This window comes from Myodes glareolus, chromosome 2 (assembly GCF_982192425.1).
Source record: "Myodes glareolus chromosome 2, mMyoGla1.1, whole genome shotgun sequence".
Lineage (NCBI taxonomy): Eukaryota > Metazoa > Chordata > Mammalia > Rodentia > Cricetidae > Myodes > Myodes glareolus.
In genome coordinates this window covers 45,946,880-45,968,881 of record NC_142027.1, presented here as the reverse complement: position 1 = coordinate 45,968,881, position 22,002 = coordinate 45,946,880, and the positions used below count along the sequence as shown (strand labels likewise).

Genomic DNA, 22,002 nt, shown 5'->3' with positions numbered 1-22,002 from the left:
TGAAGAAAACCAATGGTGCTGGAGAGGAAGCTAGTTCTACATCTTGCACAGGCAACAGGAAGTGAACTAGCTCATTGGGCATGGCTTGAGCATATATGAGACCTCAAGCTTACCTCTACAGTGAAATACTTTTCCAACAAAGCCATACCTACTCCAACAAGACCACACCTCCTAATGATGTCACACCCTTTGGGGCCATTTTATTTCAAACTACCACAGTGACTTCTCCAGTGGTTTGGTTTACAGTGGACAGAAAGCCCATTTTGTTTCTCTGTATGACTTGGAGGGGCCAGGAGCTGTCTTGACAGAGAATCTGTTGCCTGAAACTGAGCAACCAGAAGGGGCAGGGTCTGATCATCAGAAGAAAGAGTTTACTCTACCATAGCTCTGGTGGTTTGGGACAGTAGGAGGGCCTGATGTCTAGCAACTTGAAAGTGTCAGGAAGCTGGCTGACAGACTGTGAAATACAGAAGGTGGCATAACCCTGCTAGAGGCTGTAGCTCAACGATTGAGGAAAATCTTGGATAGTTCTGAGTGCCTAGAGTCAGCTGGAGGATCAAGCCCTGGGGCCACCATTCTTTTCTTCGGAGTCCGAGAACTCCAGTGGACTGCTTGACACCCGCGGCTGCATCTCCACACAGCAGCATTATTTGTCATAGCCAGAACCTGGAAACAATCTCCATGCTCTTCAACCAAAGAATGGATAAAGAAATGTAGCACATTTACTCATTAGAATACTACTTGGGGGTGGGGGGACAATGACATCTTGTTTACATGCAAATGGATGGAAGTAGAAAACACTATCCTTATTGAGGTAACCCAGACCCAAAAAGATGAATATGGTTTGTACTCACTCATAAGTGGATACTAGCTATAAACAAAGGACATTGAGCCTATAGTTCATGATCCTAGAGAAGCTAAGTAACAAGGTGAACCCTAAGAAAAACATAATATAGATCCACCTGGAAAGTCTAAATAAACAAGATCACCTGACAAAATTGGGAATATAAGGGTGGAGGGGAGAAGGGAGGGTGAAAGGGGAAGTGGAGGAAAGATGGAGAGGGGGAAGGAGAATTTGAGGGAATGGGACAGTTAAGATAGAAAGACAAAGATGAGAGCAAGGAAAGCGATATCCTGATTGAGGGAGCCATTGTAGGGTTAGCAAGAAACTTGTCACTAGAGAAATTCCCAGGAATCCACAAAAAAATTGACCCCAGCTAAGACCCTAAGCAACAGAGGAGAGGGTGCCCGAACTGGCCTTGCCCTGTAGTCAGACTGATGAATATCTTAAATCACTATAGAACATTCATCCAGCAACTGATGGAGAGAGAGGCAGAGACCTATGTTGGACCACTGGACTGAGCTCCCAAAGTCCAGTTGAAGAGTGGGAGGAATGAGAATATGAGCAAAGAGGTCGAGACCATGATGGGCTCACCCACTGAAACAGTCTGCCTGAGCTAATGGGAACTCACCAACTCCAGCCAGACTAGGAAGGAACAAGCATAGTACCAAACTAGTCCCTCTGAAGGTGGTTGACAGGTGCATGGCTGGGGCGCACTGCAGGGTCAGTGGCAGTGGCACCAGAATTTATCCCTACTGTTTGTACTGACGTTTTGGGAGCCATTCTCTTTGGATGGATACCTTGCTCAGCCTAAATACAGTAGGGAGGACCTTACCTTTCTGCAAAGCATCTGCCTTGCCCTCTTAGAAGAGTGGATGGGATGGGGGTGTATGTAGAGGGAATGGGAGGAAGGGAGGAAGTGGGAACTGGGATTGGTGTGTATAATGAAAAAGATAGTTTGTTTTATTTTTTAAAAAAATTAAATATAACCAGGCAGTGGTGGTGCACACCTTTAATCCCAGCACTCGGGAGGTAGAGACAGACAGATCTCTGTGAGTTCAAGGCCTGCTTGGTCTACAAGAGCTAGTTCCAGAACAGACTCAAAAGCTACAGAAAAATCCTGTCTCAAAAAACCAAAATAAATAAATAAAAACAATAATAGAATAATTTTAAAAATTAAATACAAAAAATAACAACCATAAATAGATATTCAGTAAATTTAGCTACTGAGACAGTATCAGTGGATGACTTAACTCTCATACTCAGATAGGTCACACTCAGAATCAATGAAGAAACTTTAGAATTAGACTATACCATAGGGCTGGAGAGACGACTCAGTGGTTAAGAACACTTGCTGCTCTTACAGAGAAGTGGGTTCAGTTCCTAGCACCAACATGGTGCTACATAGCCATCTGTAATCACATTTCCATGGGACTGACTCCCTCTTCTGGCCTCTGTGGGCACTGCATACATGCATATATTACATATACACATGCAGGCAAAACACCCATACATGTAAAACAAAAATATTGCCTTAAAACGTAAGAGAGCTGGAAGGACAGCACAGCAGTTAGACACACTTGCTGCTCTAGAGGACCTGAGTTCAATCCGAGTACCTACACAGTGATTCACAGTTGTCTGCAACTCCCATTCCAAGGGAGCCAGTGTCGTCTCTGACTTCCATGGACACTAGGCATGTCAGTATGTGCCTGAAACACTCACACGTTTAAAAACTGAATGAATATCATTTTAAAACTAAGAGTACAAAGCAATTTCAACAGATCCCCAACAAGTAACATGATTAAAGGACTAATAGTCTCCCATCTTAAAGAAACCTAGGACCAGATGAATCTACCACAAAACTATACCACATCTTCAAGAATGTGCTAAAAATACATGAACTCTCTGAGATGGTGGCAGCAAGCACAGAACCTGCCCAGGTTTCAGTCCGATGGTGTCCCAGTGCTGAGACAAGGAAGTGGACGTGAGCTCCCATCCTGACATCTGCTTACAAAGGAAAATTTAGTTTTCTTCAATGGAGTCTCACTAGTCTATTAATCCCATGGCCAGCAGTGGATGGTTAACATAAAACAAACTCAATGGTATTTTTGCAGACCTTTTGTTTTGTATGGCTTTGCTTGGACAATCTTTGTCTCACTGGTCATTTGCTTGTATATTATGGTGTCTAGTCTTGTGTTTTTATGGTGTGTGTGTGCTGTGTTGTGTTGTGTGTTTGTATGTGTGTACATGCGGTGTAGGAGTTCCTTCTGTTTGTGTGTTGCTTTCATTGGTTAATGAATAAAGAAACTGCCTTGGCCTAGTTGATAGGGTGGAACTTAGGTAGGCAGAGAAAACAGAACTGAATTCTGGGAGGAAGAAAGCAGAGTCAGGGAGAGCTGTCATGGAGCTGCCAGAGTCAGACATGCAGAATCTTTCCCGGTAAGCCACTGCCACATGGCAATATACAGATTAATAGAAATGGGTTAAATCAAGATGTGAGAGTTAGCCAATAAGAGGCTAGAGATAATGGGCCAAGCAGTGATTTAATTAATACAATTTCTGTGTGATTATTTCAGGGCTAAGCTAGCCGGGTGACCTGGAAGAACAAGCAGGTCCTCCTACAACATACATATGTTTATGTGTGTGTATTTCTTGTGTTTTTTTTCTTTTTAAATCTTGTTTGTTTGGGGTTGTGTTTACTTATTTGCCTGTTTGTTTTCTTTAAAAAGAGAGAGAGGGAGGGAGGGAGAGAGAGAGAGAGAGAGAGAGAGAGAGAAAGGGCATGGAGTTGGGTGGGTGGGGAGGATCTGGAAGGAGGTAGAACTATAATCAGAATATATTGTATAAAAAAATTTCAATAAAAATATATTGATAAAAATAAAGAGCTACCACCAACGTTACTCAAACTTTCCCATTAAAAATGGAATAAAAACTTCCAAACTAAATTTGCAGAGGCCATACTGTCCTGGTACCAAAAACATATAAGGACACAATGAAAAACAACAATTCTCAAACAAATTTCCCTAATAAATTTAAAGGAAAAAACTCTCCAACACGTACTTTCACATCTCAAGGACACATTCAGATGATGGTGTGCTATGACCTACTTGGGTTCACTCCAGGACTGCAGGAGTGACTCAACCTGTGCATATTAATAACTGTAAAGTAGCTCACGAACAGACTTAATAGGAGGCATGAATTTAAAAGTTCATTGCAATTCCCGATAACCACTAATAACAAAAATTACATTCACAAAAAGAACAAAAAGGGAATTAACGTGGTAGACTGGCAGAAGAAAAAGCAAACATAAAGGAAGACAGTAATAGAACAGCTGAGACCTTGATGATAGAAAGCAGATTGATCGCAAAGTGAAAGAAGGCCTTCCTCTTCCAAGATCAATTTAAATATAAATAGACTTAAATTCTTCAAATAGAAGAAATAGTTTGTCAGAATGGATTTTAGAAAAAAAAAAAGATACAACTGTGTGCTGTCTACCAAAGACTCTTCTTGGTTCTAATATTGCAAATGTGTTGAAAGTGAAGGTGTGTGAAAAGACCACACACACAGTGACCAAGGAGAGCTTGCTTGCTATGTTAATATCAGACAAAATAAAATAAACCTTACGTCATAAACTGTTACAATAGTCAAGCATTTTATATACTGATAAAATGGTCAACTAAACACAAAGGCAGAGGAATTGTAAACACATGTGTTTTATGGAGTTCTGCTGACTTCAAAACGTGAAATAATCTTAACAGATCTGAAGGGGGGAAATCGCGATTTTACAAAAACAGTTGGGGATTTCAATACCTCAACCTTCAACAGTGGTTAGAATAGTTAAACTAGTCAATAAGCAACTACATAGTGAAACAGATACCTCACACAGGAAAGCCGTAGGAAATACACTCTCCTCTCATGGGCCATGTCCTTACACAGTGGTGTGTTGGGACACATAACAAGCCTTCGTACATTAGAAAAGAGCAAGTCATGCAAAGCGTCCTCTCAGAACACATGAGAATGAAGCTAGGACTGAATCAGGAAAACTTGAAAGCACGTGAATGTTTACAAATTAACAAATTTCTAGATATCATGCCAAGTCAGAATTATTAAGGGAATGTGAGACAATACTTTGATATAGGTAGAACAAAACACAACACAGCAAAAAGCTATGGGTGCAGAAAGAGCAGAGTAAAATGTGTGGCTACAAATATCTACACTACAAAAGAAAGACCTCAAACCAAAAACCATTGGAAATAAGTCTACAGACCCATAGATATGACGTACATAGATGTCACATATACATTTTAGTAAAAATGGTGTCTTTAATATTAAGGAAATGTTTTCTTTATGGTACTTTTTCTACGATGGAAAAACAGAGACACAGACTGATAACTTTTTGAACGTTCAAGCCCTAAGACAGTTTATCACTTATGCTAACATAGTGTCCATTTCTTCCATATTGTCTTAAATATGGCAGATCATTTATAAATTTTTATTCAGCATACATTTTTTGGGCTACTAGTTTGTTTTAGGCACTTGTTCATAAGTGGCTTTATGTCGACGTCCCTAGAGTTCTCTCTCTGTTCCTGTATTTGCAGCCAGGTTCCCACTTGACCCCAAATATTGGCTTTTAAACTTTAAATCTCTAATTGTTAAATGCAATTAAACTTATGGCAGTAGATGGTCTGACCTCACACGTGCATTATTTGAGGATTATTTCAAGGTCACTGGCCACCACTGCCAAGTGCAAATTCTCTATCAGTCAAACTATTTCTTTTGGTATATTTTCACACTTTGTTTTCTTCCTTTCTGGAACTCTTGCTTGGCCTTCTCATCTGAACACTGGTTTTGTTCTAAGACGACTTGACAGTATGCCTTTCGAACCCGCTCTCCCTGAATCTTCCCATGGTCATTCCAGCAACTGATCATTCGTCTAACTCGGCAAGAAAGTGACTCACAAGCTACACAGCATGACTGTGACAAGGTTAAGTCAGACCCCAAAGCAGTGTGAATTTAATTTGTTGGCAATAGTAGTCTACCCTCTCAGGTGTGGGCCCCTCATGGTGTTTAGGGAGAGAGGTGTTGGTTATAAGTGTGGAACCTGAGAATGGTACCTAGACCCCAAACTGCCTAAGCCTGCCTGGAAAACAAAACAAATAAAGAAAATACAAAAAGAGGAGTAGCTTTAGGCACCAGTAAAAACCATAAGACCCCATTGCTAGGATGTTGCAGAATATTAGTTAAAGATGTGTTACATTTGTTTATGCTGTAGAAAATTTGTTTAATGATGCAAAGATGTGTTGCATTCCTTTATGTTACATTTGATTAACTCTGTGAAGCTGTGTTACTTTGCCTGCCTAAAATACCTGATTGGTTTAATAAAGAGCTGAACATCCAATAGATAGTCAGGAAGAAGGATAGGAAGGGCTGTCAGGTAGAGAGAATAAATGGAGCAAAAATCAGGAAACAGCAGGGTCAAGGCACGAGAAAAGAAGAGAAGGATACTAGAGGCCAGACACCCAGTCACACAGTCAGTCACAGAGTAATAGTAAAAGTAAGATATACAGAAGTCACTGAGAGAAACAATTCAGGACCTCCTGAAACTGAAAAGCATCTGTAAAGCAAAGAATACAGTCAACAAGACAAAATGGCAGCCTACAGAATGGAAAAACATCTTCACCAACCCCATATCAGACAGAAGAATGATCTCCAAAATATACAAAGATCTCAAGAAATTAATCATCAAAAGAACAAATAATCCAATAAAAAAAGTGGAATACAGACCCAAACAGAGAACTCTTAACAAAGGAATATAAAATAGCTGAAAGACACTTAAGGAAATGCTCAACATCCCTAGCCAACAGAGAAATGCAAATCAACTCTGAGATTCCATTCTTACATCTGTAAGAATGGCCAAGATCAAAAACACTGATGACAACTTATGCCAGAGAGGTTGTGGGGTAAAGGAAATATTTCTGCATTGCTGGTGGGAATGCAAGCTGGTACAGTCCCTTTTGGTGTCAATGTGGTGATTTCTCAGAAAATTAGGAAACAACCTTCCTCAAGACCCAGCAAGACCACATTTGGGTATATACCCAAAGAATACTCAATCATACCATATGGATATGTGCTCAACTATGTTCATAGTAGCATTACTTGTCATAACCAGAACCTGGAAACAACCTAAAAGCCCATTGATCAAAGAATAGATAAGGAAAATGTGGTACATTTACACAATGAAGTACTACACAGCAGAAAAAAATAATGCCATCTTGAAACTTGCAGCCAAATGGATAAATCTAGAAAATATCATATTAAGTGAGGTAACCCAGACCCAGAAAAACAAATATCATATGTACTCATTCATAAGTGGCTTTTAGACATAAAGCAAAGAAAACCAGCCTACAATTCACAATCCCAGAGAAACTAGACAACAGTGAGGACCCCAAGAGAGACATATACTAATTTAATCTACATGGGAAGTTGAAAAGACAAGATCTCCTGAGTAAATTGGGAGCGTGGGAACCATGGAAGAGGGTTGTAGTGGAGGGGAGAGGTAGGGAGGGGAGCAGAGAAAAATGTACAGTTCAATAAAATCAATTTAAAAATATACAGAAGTAAGGAAAGGAAAAAGCCCAGAGTAAAAAGGTAGACAGAATAATTTAAGAAAAACTGGATAGAAATAAGCCAAGCTAAGGCTGGGCATTTGTAAGTAAGAATAAGACCCCTGTGATTTATTTGGGAGCCAGGTGACAGCCCCTCAAAGAATGAAGAACCAAAAGAGTAAGAGTTTGAAAAACCAGCTAGGCAATGATGGAGCCAGACGGCTGTCTATGGGCTTCGCCTCTTTTCAGGAGACATCTCTTACTCACACCACAGTTACCATGGGCGATAGTTTTTCTTTTGATGGTGATTGTTGTTCAGTCAGCAGGAAAGCCACCTACCTACTCTGAGCTGCCTCAGCAGAGGCAGAACAAAGCCCAAGAGAATCACAAGTTCATGGAAGGTTGCCTAGACAACCAAACTCAGGCCCCACCCACAGTGCCTGGCAACCAAGGCCAGTCAGAGGTGCAGCAGAAAATGGATACGCCTCCACAAGAGGCTCCAGATGGATCCTTGAACTATGAAAACACAGACAACGGATCTGAACATGCTGGGGTTGGATCATCCGAGCAAACTGGCGGCAAAGCATCCAGCCAAACTGCTAATGCTGGGTCTGAACAGACCGACCAAAGAACTCCTGAAGAGGCTTTTCAGTTGACTGACCACAGGAGAACATCTCAGCAGGCTGACCGCACATCATCTAGTCAGGCTGAGAGAAGAACTTCTGAGCTACCTAATCAGCCATTGCCCAGTTTGCTTGAGGGAAAAGCCTCTGAGAAGATAGATGATCAAGTGTCGTTGCCCTCTGGTGGGAAAGCTTCTGAGAAGACTGACCAAGAATCTTCGGAGCGTGATGAGCAGACTTCATCAGACCAAGATGACTATAAGACATCAGAAAAGAGTCAACACGAAGTCTACAACCAAGATGACTTCCTAGATGAAGATGACCTTGATCAACACAGGTTGAGTGAGGACAGCAACCGAATTAGCCACGAAACAGACAAACAGGCTGACCACCGCTCATACTACAGAACACTTGCCCAGGCTGAGAACCGCACATTATCTGAAATTGGTGACAACAAAGAGATCAAAGAAGCTGACTTCAAAATACAGCCTTGCACATTTGAAGATAGCCAAACGGACAACACATCTGATGAGGAAACAGAGAGTACAACCACTACCCAAGCTTACAACCTACCTGATACTGAATTCACCAGCGAGTCCCAGTCCTCCTATGACAAACTGCCCTCCATCACCAACAAAGTGTACCACACCTCCAACCAAGACAAAATTCAGACCACAGAAATCACTACTGTAGGTAAAAGGGACATCTGATGTCTGCCTGGGAGGTTGGAGGACAGGACAGGACCTGTGGTGTTAGGAACAAGAACACGGGGGCAGAAAGATGCAGGTTAAATCAGAGATGAGGAATAAACCTGTGTAATGTCTTAGGTGCTATCCATCGGTTTCAGGAAGGGTGTGAAACAAAAGAGATGTGTTGCCTCCTGGTTTTCCTCTGGACACTCAGGAAGGATCGGTGGAGCCAGGATTTAGGAAACCTGGTTTCAGGTTCTGCTCCTAACTCTCTGTCACTCAATCACTTCCCACGATGGGTGTCTACCATAGCAAGGACCACTCAATCACTTCCCACGATGAGTGTCTACCATAGCAAGGAGATGTGAAGTTAACTGGAAATCCCTGTGTGGGAGAAAGTATTTGAAGTAGAGAAATCTAAGATATCCTCCCACCAAGTTTTGAGGTACTTTGTAGTGCTTAAGGATGAGTCGGCTCTGCCAAAGAACTGGCTCTGAGGATCATAGCAGTTCATGGTTACTGGGACAGATACATTCTCTCCTTAGTGTAAGCACTGGTAGCTTACCCAAGCTTCTGTAAATAAGCTTTGATCCAGGCTCTTGTAAGGAACCCTTAAAGGTCATTAGTCTCTCTCTCTCTCTCTCTCTCTCTCTCTCTCTCTCTCTCTCTCTCTCTCTCTCTCACACACACACACACACACACACACACACACACACACCATGAAAGTAGCACAACTAGTATCTTTCTTAATTCTCGGTGTTAAATCTCAATTCTTGGCTTTAAATTTCATTAAATCTAGATCCTACTGATAACGACAGCAAAAAAAAGTGTTATTACTTTTAAATTTATTTTCTAAAAAAGATAAATCTTTGGGGGACTATTTCAATTTCAGGATATTCTTACAGACTTTGAGCAAAGAAAGAGTTCTCAAAGACCAAGTCAAACTTACGGGAGGCGATTCCCTCCAATCATTTTTGAAGACCCTTATCAAGTTGCACTCCGCTACATGGAAAAGCACAACATTCTTCAGATATTCCAGGTAAAACTCTTAATTCTTAACCTTTCTTCCTGGTTGTGGGCTATTTCAGAAATTAGTGTTTTAACCAAAAAGAGTAGATGAGAAATACCAAGCCAATGATACTGTGACATTAAGTTCATCGAAAGCATTGGAGACCATGTAAGATAGTTGTTGGGGTAGACTTTGGCCAGTAATTATCATTTTAGTTTTAAATAAGTGTATAAGAAAAAAAAGCAAAAAAAAAAGAAAAACAAAGTTTAAGGGCTTTTTAGAGCCGAGTCTTCAAAAGCAGACCATTCTCAGGACCACCTGAGAGCAACATTCTTCAGAAGGAAATGGTAGAAATAACAAATTCCTTCCAGTTCCTGGATTCATAAATCTCACTGATGCCAGGGTTTAGAACTAGAACTTCCTTTAAAGAGATTTCTTGAACCGTATAGAACTATGAGAGATTATTGCAGCTGTAATTTGGTTGTTTTGTTCACCAGGTACGTTTCTTTTATCCGATAAGCAACGCACATATCCGTCTATGACAGGGTGTGTTTGGAGTGACTGTTTAGACAGGTTAAAATTTGAGTAGTTTGCCTCTTATTCAAAATAGAAAAGTTTGAAGCAGTGTATAGAGCAGCGGTTCTCAACCTGTGGGTCCCCACCTCTGGGGGTCAAACAGCCCTGTCACAGGGGTTACTTCAGACCATTAGAAAACACCGATATTTACATCTTGATTCATTAGGGTAGCAAAGTTACAGCTATGAAGTAGTAATGAAAATGATTTTGTGATTGGGGGGTCAGCTCAACATGAGGAACTGTATTAATGGGTCGCAGCATTAGGAAGGTTGAGACCCATTGAGACAGAGGGAGGAACAAATGCCTTGCTCTATGAGCACCACTGTTCAGATTCTAAGTTGGTCACACCTTCATGAGTTGAGGACATTACTTAGCTTCTATGGCTCTCAGGTTCCTCATATAAAATAGGGATTTGAAATATCTATTTCATTCCCTCTGCTTTATGATGTTTCCTTCTTAAAATATCCTCTGGTTTGTGCAGTATAAGTGGCCAGGTTTCTGCCTTTAATCAGAGAACCAGTAATTGCTAAACAAAACTAGGGAATATATTTAGGAAAGCAGAGTTCAGAGGCTGGCAAAATAGTTCAGTGGATTAAAGCCCTTGCCTTTTGATCTACTGAAGGCGTAAGTCACAAAACAATCCCACACCAGTTTGGAATTATGATTAATAAAATGGTTATTTATTTAAAGGGAAAAAACTTACAGATTGCCATCCCAGACAACAGCCCTCTGTGCCATCAGGAAAGGAGTCGCGGAGCCAGAGGCAAGACAGCAAGCACACGGCTACTGCTGCTTTTTTAAGCAAGGGAGACCACGCCCAAGTGGGCTAGTATCTTTAAGGTTATTGGCTGAAGGAGCAGAAGGAGCTCCCGCAGCACCTCCCTCTAAACCCAATACAAAACAATATACACTAGGAACAGATATTAAGTATAAGATTAGAATTACAATCAGCATAAACAATATTAAGCAAGGAACATACGCTAAGTGTTTTAACAAACGTTCTATCCTATGGAGTCTACGGCTTGTACAGGAAATGGCTTGGCTGGATCATAAGAGGACGGTAACTATGACTATCTAATCTTCAACCCTATCGAAGGCCTGAGAAGGGAGATAATGTTACTTGAGCAGGCAGGAAGTACAGTCAAGTAGCTTCCAAAGTGAGCAATATATGACAGAGACAATTAGCTACCTGAGCAATCACCTAAAGTCTCATTTTGCAACGTTGAAGCGACCAACTTTGGCTATGGCCTAGAATAACTGACAGAACATTTTCAAAGGCAAGAAATTTTTCAAAGCTGTCTTACCCTGTCTTGGCAAGATTTGACAGTACTGTTTATCCATTTCCGGATACTATTTCTTGTCAGGGGTTGAGGCATGGGCATTTCTTTGCCCAAAGGCCAGTTTTTGCCAAGAAGTTTTGCCAGGCTCCAAGTGAAATGTCTTTGGTGCTCAACATTCTCTCGGGAATAGATTGGTGCTGCCAGGAGCAATCATGTCTCATGTCAACAAAGCCCTAAGTTATTTAAATGCCATGTTCCACAGATCCTTGAAGTGGCTGAAGATTATCTATCTATGCAGAATATAATCTCTGTGTATCTAAGGAACCTGATTGGTCTAACTATAAGTATGACAAACATAAATGACTATTGATCTATAATTCTTAATACCTATCTAACTTAAAGTCTAAAACACTAAACAACTGTGCAATAAATGATGACAATGACCTCCAAATGTAAACAATGTTTAAGTATCTTGATCAGAGGTAGAAATATACACTGCAATATGGTAAATATATATATATATATATATATATATATCAATACATAAGAAATGTTTTAAACAGAAGTAGAAGCATGCATGCATACAATGTTCAATATAATTTAACTTTGTATCAATAATCTACAAAGCTTTATGGCCAGAGTTCAATCCCCAAAACCCAGGTAAAGGTGGGAGAAGAGAACTGACTCCATAGAGCTGTTCTCCAAGCTCCCAGGCTGCACCAAGGTACATACACACACATGCACACACATACATACACACTAATATAACTTTCCTACATGTACCAAGGTACATACACACACACATGCACGTGCATACATACGCACTAATAAAAGCTCCCTGCATGGACCCAGGTATATAAACACACACACTCACACATGTGCATACACACTAATGCAAGCTCCCTGCATGTACCATGGTACACACACATACACACTAATACAAGCTCCCCACATACACACTAATACAAGCTCCCCACATACACACACACATGCACACACACACATACACACATATGCATACACCTACAAACACATGAATACAAGCTCACTGCATGTACCAAGATACACACAGAGACATGCACACACATATATACACACTAATACAAGCTCTCCCGTGTACCAAGGTACACACACACACACACACACACACTAATGAAAGCTCTCCTCATGTACCAAAGTACACAGACATACACATGCACACGCATCCATACACACTAATGAAAGCTCCACACATGTACCAAGGTACACAAACATGCATACATGTACATATACACATTAAAAATAAATTTAATTTTTTAAAAAGTTTTGTCTATTCTATAATTTTTGAAATTAAAGAAAAAATAATGCTTATAAATGGAGTGTGATATTAAAGAAAATAAGTAATCAGATATATATATCGCTCAATAAAAATATATATGAAGGGGCTGAATATATAGCTCAGTGAGAAGATACTTGTCCCACATGCACAAGGTTTCCAGCACTATAAAATCAATTGATTAATTAATTTAATTAAAAACTTCAAGTATATCTATTGAATACAGAATTGAGTGATACAGATACATTTAGCATATTTAAATATGTTATTCCTGAGATGAACATGATTGTTATTCCCTGCAAATGAGATGCTTGCTTGCTTTGTGACAGCATTTTGAGTTATTCAATAACAGTAAAAGATATGGAAGCTAATCTCATAAATCTGATACATCCTTCCTCATTTAATACTTAAACTAAACATGATTTTTATGTTTTAAAGTCAAGTATTTTGGACGATTATATGTAAATTCCCAGTGCCATTCTTTTATGCCCTTTTAAGAACTCTTTTTTAACTGTTTAAAGCAAACGATTTATTAACTGATCATCTAGCAACATCACAGTTCTCAAAAGCTTTGCGATTTTCCCATCACCTCTTTGGTCTTGGAAACAACCAATAAGATGCATTGCTCTTTAAATAAAACTTTTAGCCCTTCAAATTTGATCTTGATTTGCCTGATTTCATCCAAATAAAGAAAGTTAAGATATTTCTTGGGGATATGGGAACGCCTTTAGAATGGTTAGGGCAGTAGGAGCTGACTGCAAACCTCTTGGAACCAAGTGTGGTGTGTTGTGCTTTCTCTCAGCGGATCACTGAAAACCTAGTCTATGAAAAGCCGGATGACCCTCTGAAATTCATGCTAGACCAGGTATGGAGTGGGAGAGAACAACCCTTCTGTTCTTATTGTCGGAACGTGGCACACACAGAGACAGATGGACAAAACAGACCATGAACAGCTCCAAGCCATCATGAAGGAAACGTACTGCAGCTTCCATCCAAGAGTTTTTACTGAAGTCCAGAACAAATCTCGGGATGGGGGCTCACCTCCTGAATGCCGGTGCTCAGGGAGCAGAAGCAGGCAGATCTCTGTGAGTTCAAGGCCAGCTAGGGCTACATAGTGAGACCTTGTCTCAAACTAGAAAAGAGTGGCTCAGCATCATAGAAGGCCCCCTCCTCATGAGTTCCCACACAGGAGTTGCTTATTTTGACCTCTCTAAGAGCTTGCTCACTCTGCTTTAAAATTTTACTGTCAAACATGAATCATGAAACCCTTTTGTTGAGACCTGTAAGCTCTCTGAACTGTCTTTGCTCAGAGCTGTTTTCATCTTCTCTCTTTTGTCCCAAATTCTGTCTGGAAGACGGAGCCTTCTGTTGCATGTAGCTGTTCATCCATTTTCATCTCTGCATGCTATCATCAGGTAGACTACTGCAGCTGATTCATCCTCTTTTCCAAGGACATGCAGAATATTTCCAATTTGGAGCTGTCACGAGAAACCTTGTAGTGAGTTTTCCCATCCGGGTCGTTCAGTGATATGTCACTCTTGGCTGTATACTTGAATCGCTGGATTGTAGAACATGTATCTGCTTAGCTTCAAATAGATTGTTTTCATTTTCCAACATGACTGTACCAATTTGCACCCCTCCCCGCGACAGCTCTGTAGCTTTACCAGTGTTCACTGTTGCCACCGTATTTAACCGTGGCTGTGCAGGTAAGCAGGTAGTAAAATTTACAGTGTCCTTTTGCCTTTTCCTGGCTGATGGGCATTGGCATGTTTTTCCATCTGTTTACTGGCCATTTGGAAACACTTACTTTTCTATAATGTTACTTCATGTCTTAGTCCTTAGCAACAGGCTTCTGTATGTTCTGGCTATGGGTGTTTGGTTAATCACATATGTTTGTATATCCCTCACTCTCTGTCTGACCCTCTATCTTTTGATGAGCAGAAAGTCTCAAGTTTAATACCAACTGTAACAATATTTTTTGCTTATGATTAATACTTCCACTGTCTTACGTTAGAAGTTTCGCCCACGTTTGACTATAGTTTCATAAATTACTCTGTGTGTGTGTGTGTGTGTGTGTGTGTGTGTGTGTAAGATGAAGGGTTTCTCAGTTACCTTTCAAATCTATGTCTCCAATCTTGAATCAGGTTTGTATATCATAGGAGACTGGGTAAAGATTCACTTCTTCCATTCATCCAGAAACCAGCCCCTTTTAGTAAAGGTCATAGTTTACACATTGACTTGTATTTCACATATTTATTAATACTTGCTTCGAAATAAGACTCTTAATTATTGTGACTGGAATAACTCAGTACCTAGTAGAGAAAGTTTGCCCACTTTATTCTTCTTTAAAAATGTCTCTGATATTCTTAGACTTCTATTTCCATGTTAGTTTTAAGAATTATTAATGAAGTTACACAAACGTATACTTCCATATACATACAAACACACACTAGTAGGATTGTGTGGTGTGTGTGTGTGTGTGTGTGTGTGTGTGGTTGGTTGGTTTTGGTCTCAACTGGGTCCTTATTTGGGGAGAGTGATAGCTTTAAAATGAATGCTTTCCATCCTTCTTGGCCATTCATTTAGGTCTTAATTTCTCTTAGTACATTCACTATCTGCAAAGGCATTATACATGTATTTTAGTGGCTTCCTTGTGGGCATTTAATGTTTTTGATGCTAGTGTGTAACATGAAGGGAGCCTGCTTGTTTGGGGGTTTCTTTCTCGCCCGGCCCCCCAGCTGTTTAGTCCCAAAGAAAAATCACACATGGATCTCTGTAAGTTATATAGCTGATTGGCCCATTAGGTCAGGCTTCTTACTGGCTAACTCTCTTATCTTGATTAACCCATTTTTCTAATCTATTTTAGCCATGTGGCTCAGTACCTTTTTCAGTGGGGCAGCTCACATCCTGCTGCTTCGGTGATCTGGGCAGGAGTGCTAGGAATCAACTTCCTCCTCCCCAGAATTCTCCTGCTCTCTTTGCATCATTTCCACTTCCTGTCTGGCTTCCCCACCTACACTAGTGTATGTAGAAATTTTTAAAATTTGAGGATCTAACTAGCTGTCATGTAGAAATACGGTTTTGCTCTTCTTATAGTCATTAGCCTCACTGACTTTGACTTGATTCTAGTGGAGTATTTCCAGTATCTGTTGAAGCACTGGGGGTTTCCACAGACACACGCACATCATCTGCGAGGAGTCTTTTGACCTTTCCCATCCTTCTTGCTCCCTTGTCTAAGCACCTGTGGTGAAGGTCTTCTCTGTGATGCTTCACAGCCATCTTCCTCTCTTCTCCTCCCTACAGAAAAGCTGGTCTATAGGAACTCAGTTAGGCTTGTATCCTGATTATCCGCTGGGCTAAGACCATGAGAAATCCTGGATGAAGAGCAGGAAGAAGAAGAAAGGCATGCTTAGGTTTATTACTGTGGCCTTCTTTGTGAGTACATGCTGATCTGTCTGTCTGAAGGCATCTTATTTTGCATGACTACTACCTTTTGGATTCCAATAATATTTAAATCCTACCTCAGTGTGTAGTGCACATGCATGCACATGAACACACATGCACACACACACACACACACACACACACACACACACACACACACTTCAGGCCTAAAGTTACTTCTACTGTCTCTACCTTTGACTTCCTTGCTCCATATAACTCCCCTATATCTCTTTCTTTTTTAAGTAACCCCTTTGCCTTCACACAATTCTACTATGAATGTGTGATCTGTTTTTCTGTTGTTGCTTTGTTTGGGATAATGACTGATGCAACACACGGGTGAGAGGCCTCCAAAATAATTAATGCTGGATGCAAGTACTTGCTTTGATTTATCTTATTTGCTCTTTCAAAAACTATTTTTCACTACTTCACTATTAAATATGATGTTCATTGTTTGTAACTGTCATTGCTCATTTTAAATAAGTTTCCTTCTCATATATTTTCTGGGATTTTAAAATAAATTTTATCAAATTCAAAATCCTTTACTTTGCCTTAAGAGATGATTGTGTGAATTTTTTTTGTTCTTATTTTAGCAAAAGAGAGAATTTTTTTTCATTTTTAGAGCTTTTCAATCATACGTACAGAAAACATAGATCTGAAGGGGTCTTCCATGACTCAAAGCATGGAGCAGAGCCCAGAAAATCCATGCAAATGCATAACTATTGTGGCAGCTTAAGTGAAAATGACCTCATAGGCTCACAGGGAGTGGCACTATCAGGAAGTGTGTTCTTGCCTAGTAGATGTGGCCTTGATGGAGTAAGTGTGTCACTAGGGGGCAGACTTTGGGTTTTCAGATGCTCAAGCCAAGCCTGGTGTCTCTCTCTTCCTTCCTGCTGCCTGAGGATCCAGATGTACATCCTCTCTCAGCCCCTCTCCAGCTCCATGTCTGCCTGCAGGCTACCATGCTTCCCACCATGGTGACAATGACTAAACCTCTGAACCGTAAGCCAGCCCCAGTTAAATGCTTTCCTTTATGGGAGTTGTTGTCGTCATGGTGTCTCTTAACAGCATTAGAAACCCTAAGACAGCTTTACTGAAACTGAATGCAAAGAGCACACTCCACTGAGCAAAGTCATTCTTAGGCAAACACATGGCTCGAGAGCTGCCTTGTTTTCCAGTCCAGGGACTTTTGGTTATAAAGGACAGGTTCCCTGAAGAACTGGGTATTTCTTGGACTGACCTAAGTTATATAACCTCATGCTTACTGAGCATGTGCCTGTCATCCCATAATCCTCTCTGTTAGAGTGAGGAAAATGCTATGCAACTCATACATGGTAGCCCCTAAGTTATAGCATCCAAAAGGTCACCTTGAGACACTCTTCTTTTTTTGTACACATGTGTCTCTTGGGAATACCCTCCTAGGTTTCACTTCCTAAATGTGGTGTTATTTTTCCTGTTCATTGAAGGGGGCCATCATACGAACCTTAGGGTGTTCACCTTCAGTGCAGGGGCTGATAAAGGCTTGCCTGGGGTGGTCTTTCCAGTTGCTGTGTTCTAGAAGTAACCTTGTAGTTCACAGTTCTGCTTTCCTTCCTCAACATCAAGACACAATGTGTTAGCAGCTCCTCAGAACTCAACTAGGTGTCTTGCCCTCTTTCCTACATGAAATATTCATTATTGTTACTTCTAAATTAATGTCCTTTAAAATGTAACATGAAAGTAATTAAATATGTATTGATTACTTAAGAGTTTTCTTCCTTGATCAACAACATGATTGAGAGTCACTCATTGGGTTCATATTGTCATTCCTTTTTATTTGTGAATTCTCTATTCAGAGTTATACATCAGTAATCCTTCGTGGGTTGTTATGTGTGACGCTAGAGTGAACATAGAGTTACACTGATTGCTTGACACACATAAACATGTATTTCTAGTGTTCACATATCCAAATATGGGATTTCTGAGGTATAGGATATTGCCATAAATTCAACTTTAAACTTTTACATTTTATCTATGCTGTGGTGTGTGTGTGTGTGTGTGTGTGTGTGTGTGTGTGTGTGTGTTGGGTCCCATGTACCAGGAAGTGTGTGCAGAGTCAGAGGACAGCCTGCAAGAGTCAGTTCTTTGGATCCCTCTTCTAGGGATCCCAATTATATGGATTTGGGGTCACTTGAAATTGTCCTACAGCTAAGCTGAAACTTGGTAGAAAGGATAACTGGAATCCCCATGGTTGAATTTAGTGTCTAGAAACAGTCAGCCAGAGATGACTCTTGTACCTTGAGTTCTTCACTGCTCACAACTGAAAGAGAAAATGTTAGTGCCATTGGGAGAGAAGTGAGAAGGTGAGATTTTGGTCATGGTTCGCTGAGCTTCCGATGCAGGGTAAAGCCACAAATAAAACTGTTGAGAAGCTAATATAAGCACATGGCTCTCCCTCCTTTTCTATTTCTTCTCTAAATCTTCTGTGATCAACCTTTACCTCAGTCCTCTTTCAAAACTGTGATCTTTAATATCATGGGCCAGCTGACAAAACAATGTCTCCAACATTCTCTTCCTCAGCCCTGAGACTTTTGACACGGTAATCACGGCTCACCTTCAACTCTAGTTATTCCCTAACCCTCCTCCACCCCCAGGGGCCACCTTTCCCCTAGACAGGTGTCCATCCCTTGGGCGTTCTCCAAGGTTTAATCTCTGTCGACTTGCCTATCTCCATACTAATCACGGAGATTTCTTCTGTCTCTAGTTACCGACACAATACAATTCCCAAGTCCTCGCATCTCACAGCTACCTCTCAGGGCTTGAAATATATTGTTCCATGCGTTTTCGGGTTTAGGGTTTCTGAGGAGAAATCTGTTGTAGTTCTGAAGTGTTGGCCTATGATCATAAATTGGTATCTTTCTCCTTCAATTCCCCTGGATTTTTGTTTGTTTGTTTGTTTTTTCTTGTTCCTGTTCCTGTTCCTTAGTCTAAGAATTTTAACTATAATGTCCTGTGGAGAAATCAGTTTCAGGTTTTGCCTATTTAGAATTTTAAATGCCACTCACACTTGAATTCCCATCTTTTATATTTAGGGGGAAATTCTGCTATAATTCCATTGAATTGGTTATTTTTCCCTAAATATGTTTATGTTTATGTGAGTGTGAGAGAAAGAAAAGGGGGATGAGGAGGTCAATGGAAAACAGAAAAGGATGAAGAATGCCTTGAAACTGGAGTTCAGATGATTGTGAAGTGTCTAACATGGGAACTGTGTGCGTGTGCCCTCATCTGTGAGAACATGGGCATTGGGAGTGCCATGGAGTGCATGTGGAGGCCAGAGGACAACCCAGAGGGTCACTTTCATCTTCTACCTTGTTGGAGACAGGGTCCCTTTGTTGTTTTTCCGCTGACCATACCAGGCTAACTGGCTTTGAGTGTCTGCTGGGAATTCTTTCTACCTCCCATAGCCCTGTGGGAGCACTAAGATTGATGTTCCTGCCTCAAATCAGGTTTCTATGTGGACTTGAACTCAGGCCCTCGTGTTTGTGCAGTGCTTTTTACCCATCTTCATAGCCCTTTTTATCACTAAAAGTTAAATCAGAAAAATCGCTTTATGAGGGCTGGGTAAAATGCTTGTCCTGTAGACATGAAGACCTAGGCAGCACTTCAATATTTTAGGGAACAGTGTGGTCCATCTTATTCTCAAGCCTGGGTGTTGTTCGCAACCTGGGTGGTTCGTGACTCCTTTGAGGGTCGAATGACCCTTCACAGGGGTTGCCTAAGACCATCAGAAAACACAGATATTTACATTATGATTCATAATAGTAGCAAAATTACAGTTATGAAGAGGGCTCCTGGAGCTGCAGCTACAGGCAGTTGTGAGCCACGAGATCAGAGTGCTGGGGACCAAACTCAAGTCCTCTGCAAGAGCAGTGTGTGCTTTTAAGCCCTGAGCCATCTCTCGAGATTCTTTATATCTCTATTTTGTAACGGTTTATCTAGCGATGGCACCATGGATCCTTCACTTATGGAGTCTAAATTATTTATGCTCACTCAGTCCAAGGACTTTTGTACTTTAAACTTCTACATATTTAACCTCCACAGGAGGGGAGATAAAGATTCCAAGTGGAAAATTTGCCTTTTCTTCTTCTCCTTAGGTACAGGACATGATCCGATTCAGAGACGAGCAGAGGAACATCTGAAGACTAACTCTCGCCAGCACTGTGCTCTGTCACCCACGTCAGCTCTGTGCTCCTCTCTCCCTGGAAAAAATGTGTTTTCAGCAGGCATTGACGGTGACTTTGCCTAAGTGTGTTCTCATTTGTTAGGTTAGAATACATAGAGTGCCTTTGTAAATTTCACATGACTATTAATAGGTATTTCTGGATGATTCCACAAAATGCACACACTATGACTACCCCTGCATTGACATTCCAATACTGGCTCCCACCGAGCCTGAACTAACATCAGGTCAGGTCTCCAAAGGGGCAAGAGATGGCTTGTAAACACACTCAGCTCTCAGAGAACACGAGAACCGCACACAGCTCTAAGCTGCTCACAAGATTCCAATCAGAAAAAAAGTGTTAAAAAAAAATTATTCTTTTAAAAAATAATTATTGGTATTAGGGATATTTCAGGTTAGCCGCAACATAATATTAGTGCCATTTTCCTTCTTATCACTGCCTGCTTCATTCTGCCAGTGGTGAATGAGATTGAATCTTCCCCCGGCTTTTAGCCTACAGTAAAACTCCGGCATGTGTTACTACCCTACACACATCTGGACAGGTGAGGCAATGTCACTTCCTCGTCACCTTTATCCCCTAGAGAAATTTATATCAGGCGGAAAGTGCAACCAGTCCGACTGGTATTTAGCAGCCAAATGCTTTAACTCAGTCTATCTGGTATGAGAGCATCTGGTCAGAAATCATACTTGAGATGACTGCTCGGTTCTATTTTTGTATAGCAAACATCTTAAAGCTTTTCTGTGCAAACATCGATGTGGACTTGACTCTGTATTGTTAGCTAATGACGAGGTAAGATTATGTGACTTTTCACCCTACCGACAATATCATTAGCGTTCCTATAGAGATAACAGCCCCCTCCCACACCTATGGACTATATGGCAATGAATTATGTTTGTTTGACATTCACACACAAATCTGCTATCCTGGCTCTGACAATGTCTTTCTCATAATTGTGCCCCAACCATTCTTGTATGGTTTCCAGATTATTGAGCTTTTCCTTTAAGTCGTTCATGAATGGTGTGTGTGTTCAAACTCAATAAACGTTCTCTATGCAGATGCAGCTTGTCAGCCTGGAAGCTGGACTGAAAGCTGACCGACAGGCAGTGACCTATGGACCAAACTAGAGTGATGTACACTAATAACCTAAAGCCTGAGAAGCCATCCCTGTTATTAGCGACAGAAATATGGAGGCTACAAGGCCATGGTGTATTAAGTGATGATTCTGTGCCGGGTTGGTGGAGCACACTTTTAATCCTAGCATTTAAAAGCCAGAGAAGGACAATCTGAGGTTCAAGACCAGTCTGGGCTATCTAACAAGATGATCTCATGTGTAAAAAGAAATGAAAAAGGGCTGATAAGATGGCTCAGTGCATAAAGTACTTTCCACAACAGCCGGTCAACCT

The 22,002-nt window shown here is 40.8% G+C and overlaps 1 protein-coding gene across 5 annotated transcripts; it reads left to right on the top strand.

The window, feature by feature from the left end:
- Positions 1-7,880: 7,880 nt before the first annotated feature.
- On the top strand, positions 7,881-20,654 carry Tex55 (testis expressed 55). Of its 5 annotated transcripts, none has more exons than XM_085677732.2 (4): positions 7,881-8,758; positions 9,664-9,797; positions 13,741-13,803; positions 20,513-20,654. In XM_085677732.2, the coding sequence occupies exons 1-3, from the start codon at positions 7,922-7,924 to the stop codon at positions 13,757-13,759; spliced, it is 990 nt and encodes a 329-aa protein (XP_085533858.2). In that variant the 5' UTR covers positions 7,881-7,921; the 3' UTR covers positions 13,760-13,803; positions 20,513-20,654. The 5 variants fall into 5 exon arrangements, with proteins under 5 accessions (XP_085533858.2, XP_048278694.2, XP_085533864.2 ...); XM_048422737.3 differs by having other exon boundaries at positions 9,651-9,797; XM_085677738.2 differs by lacking the exon at positions 13,741-13,803.
- The last annotated feature ends 1,348 nt before the right edge of the window (positions 20,655-22,002 follow it).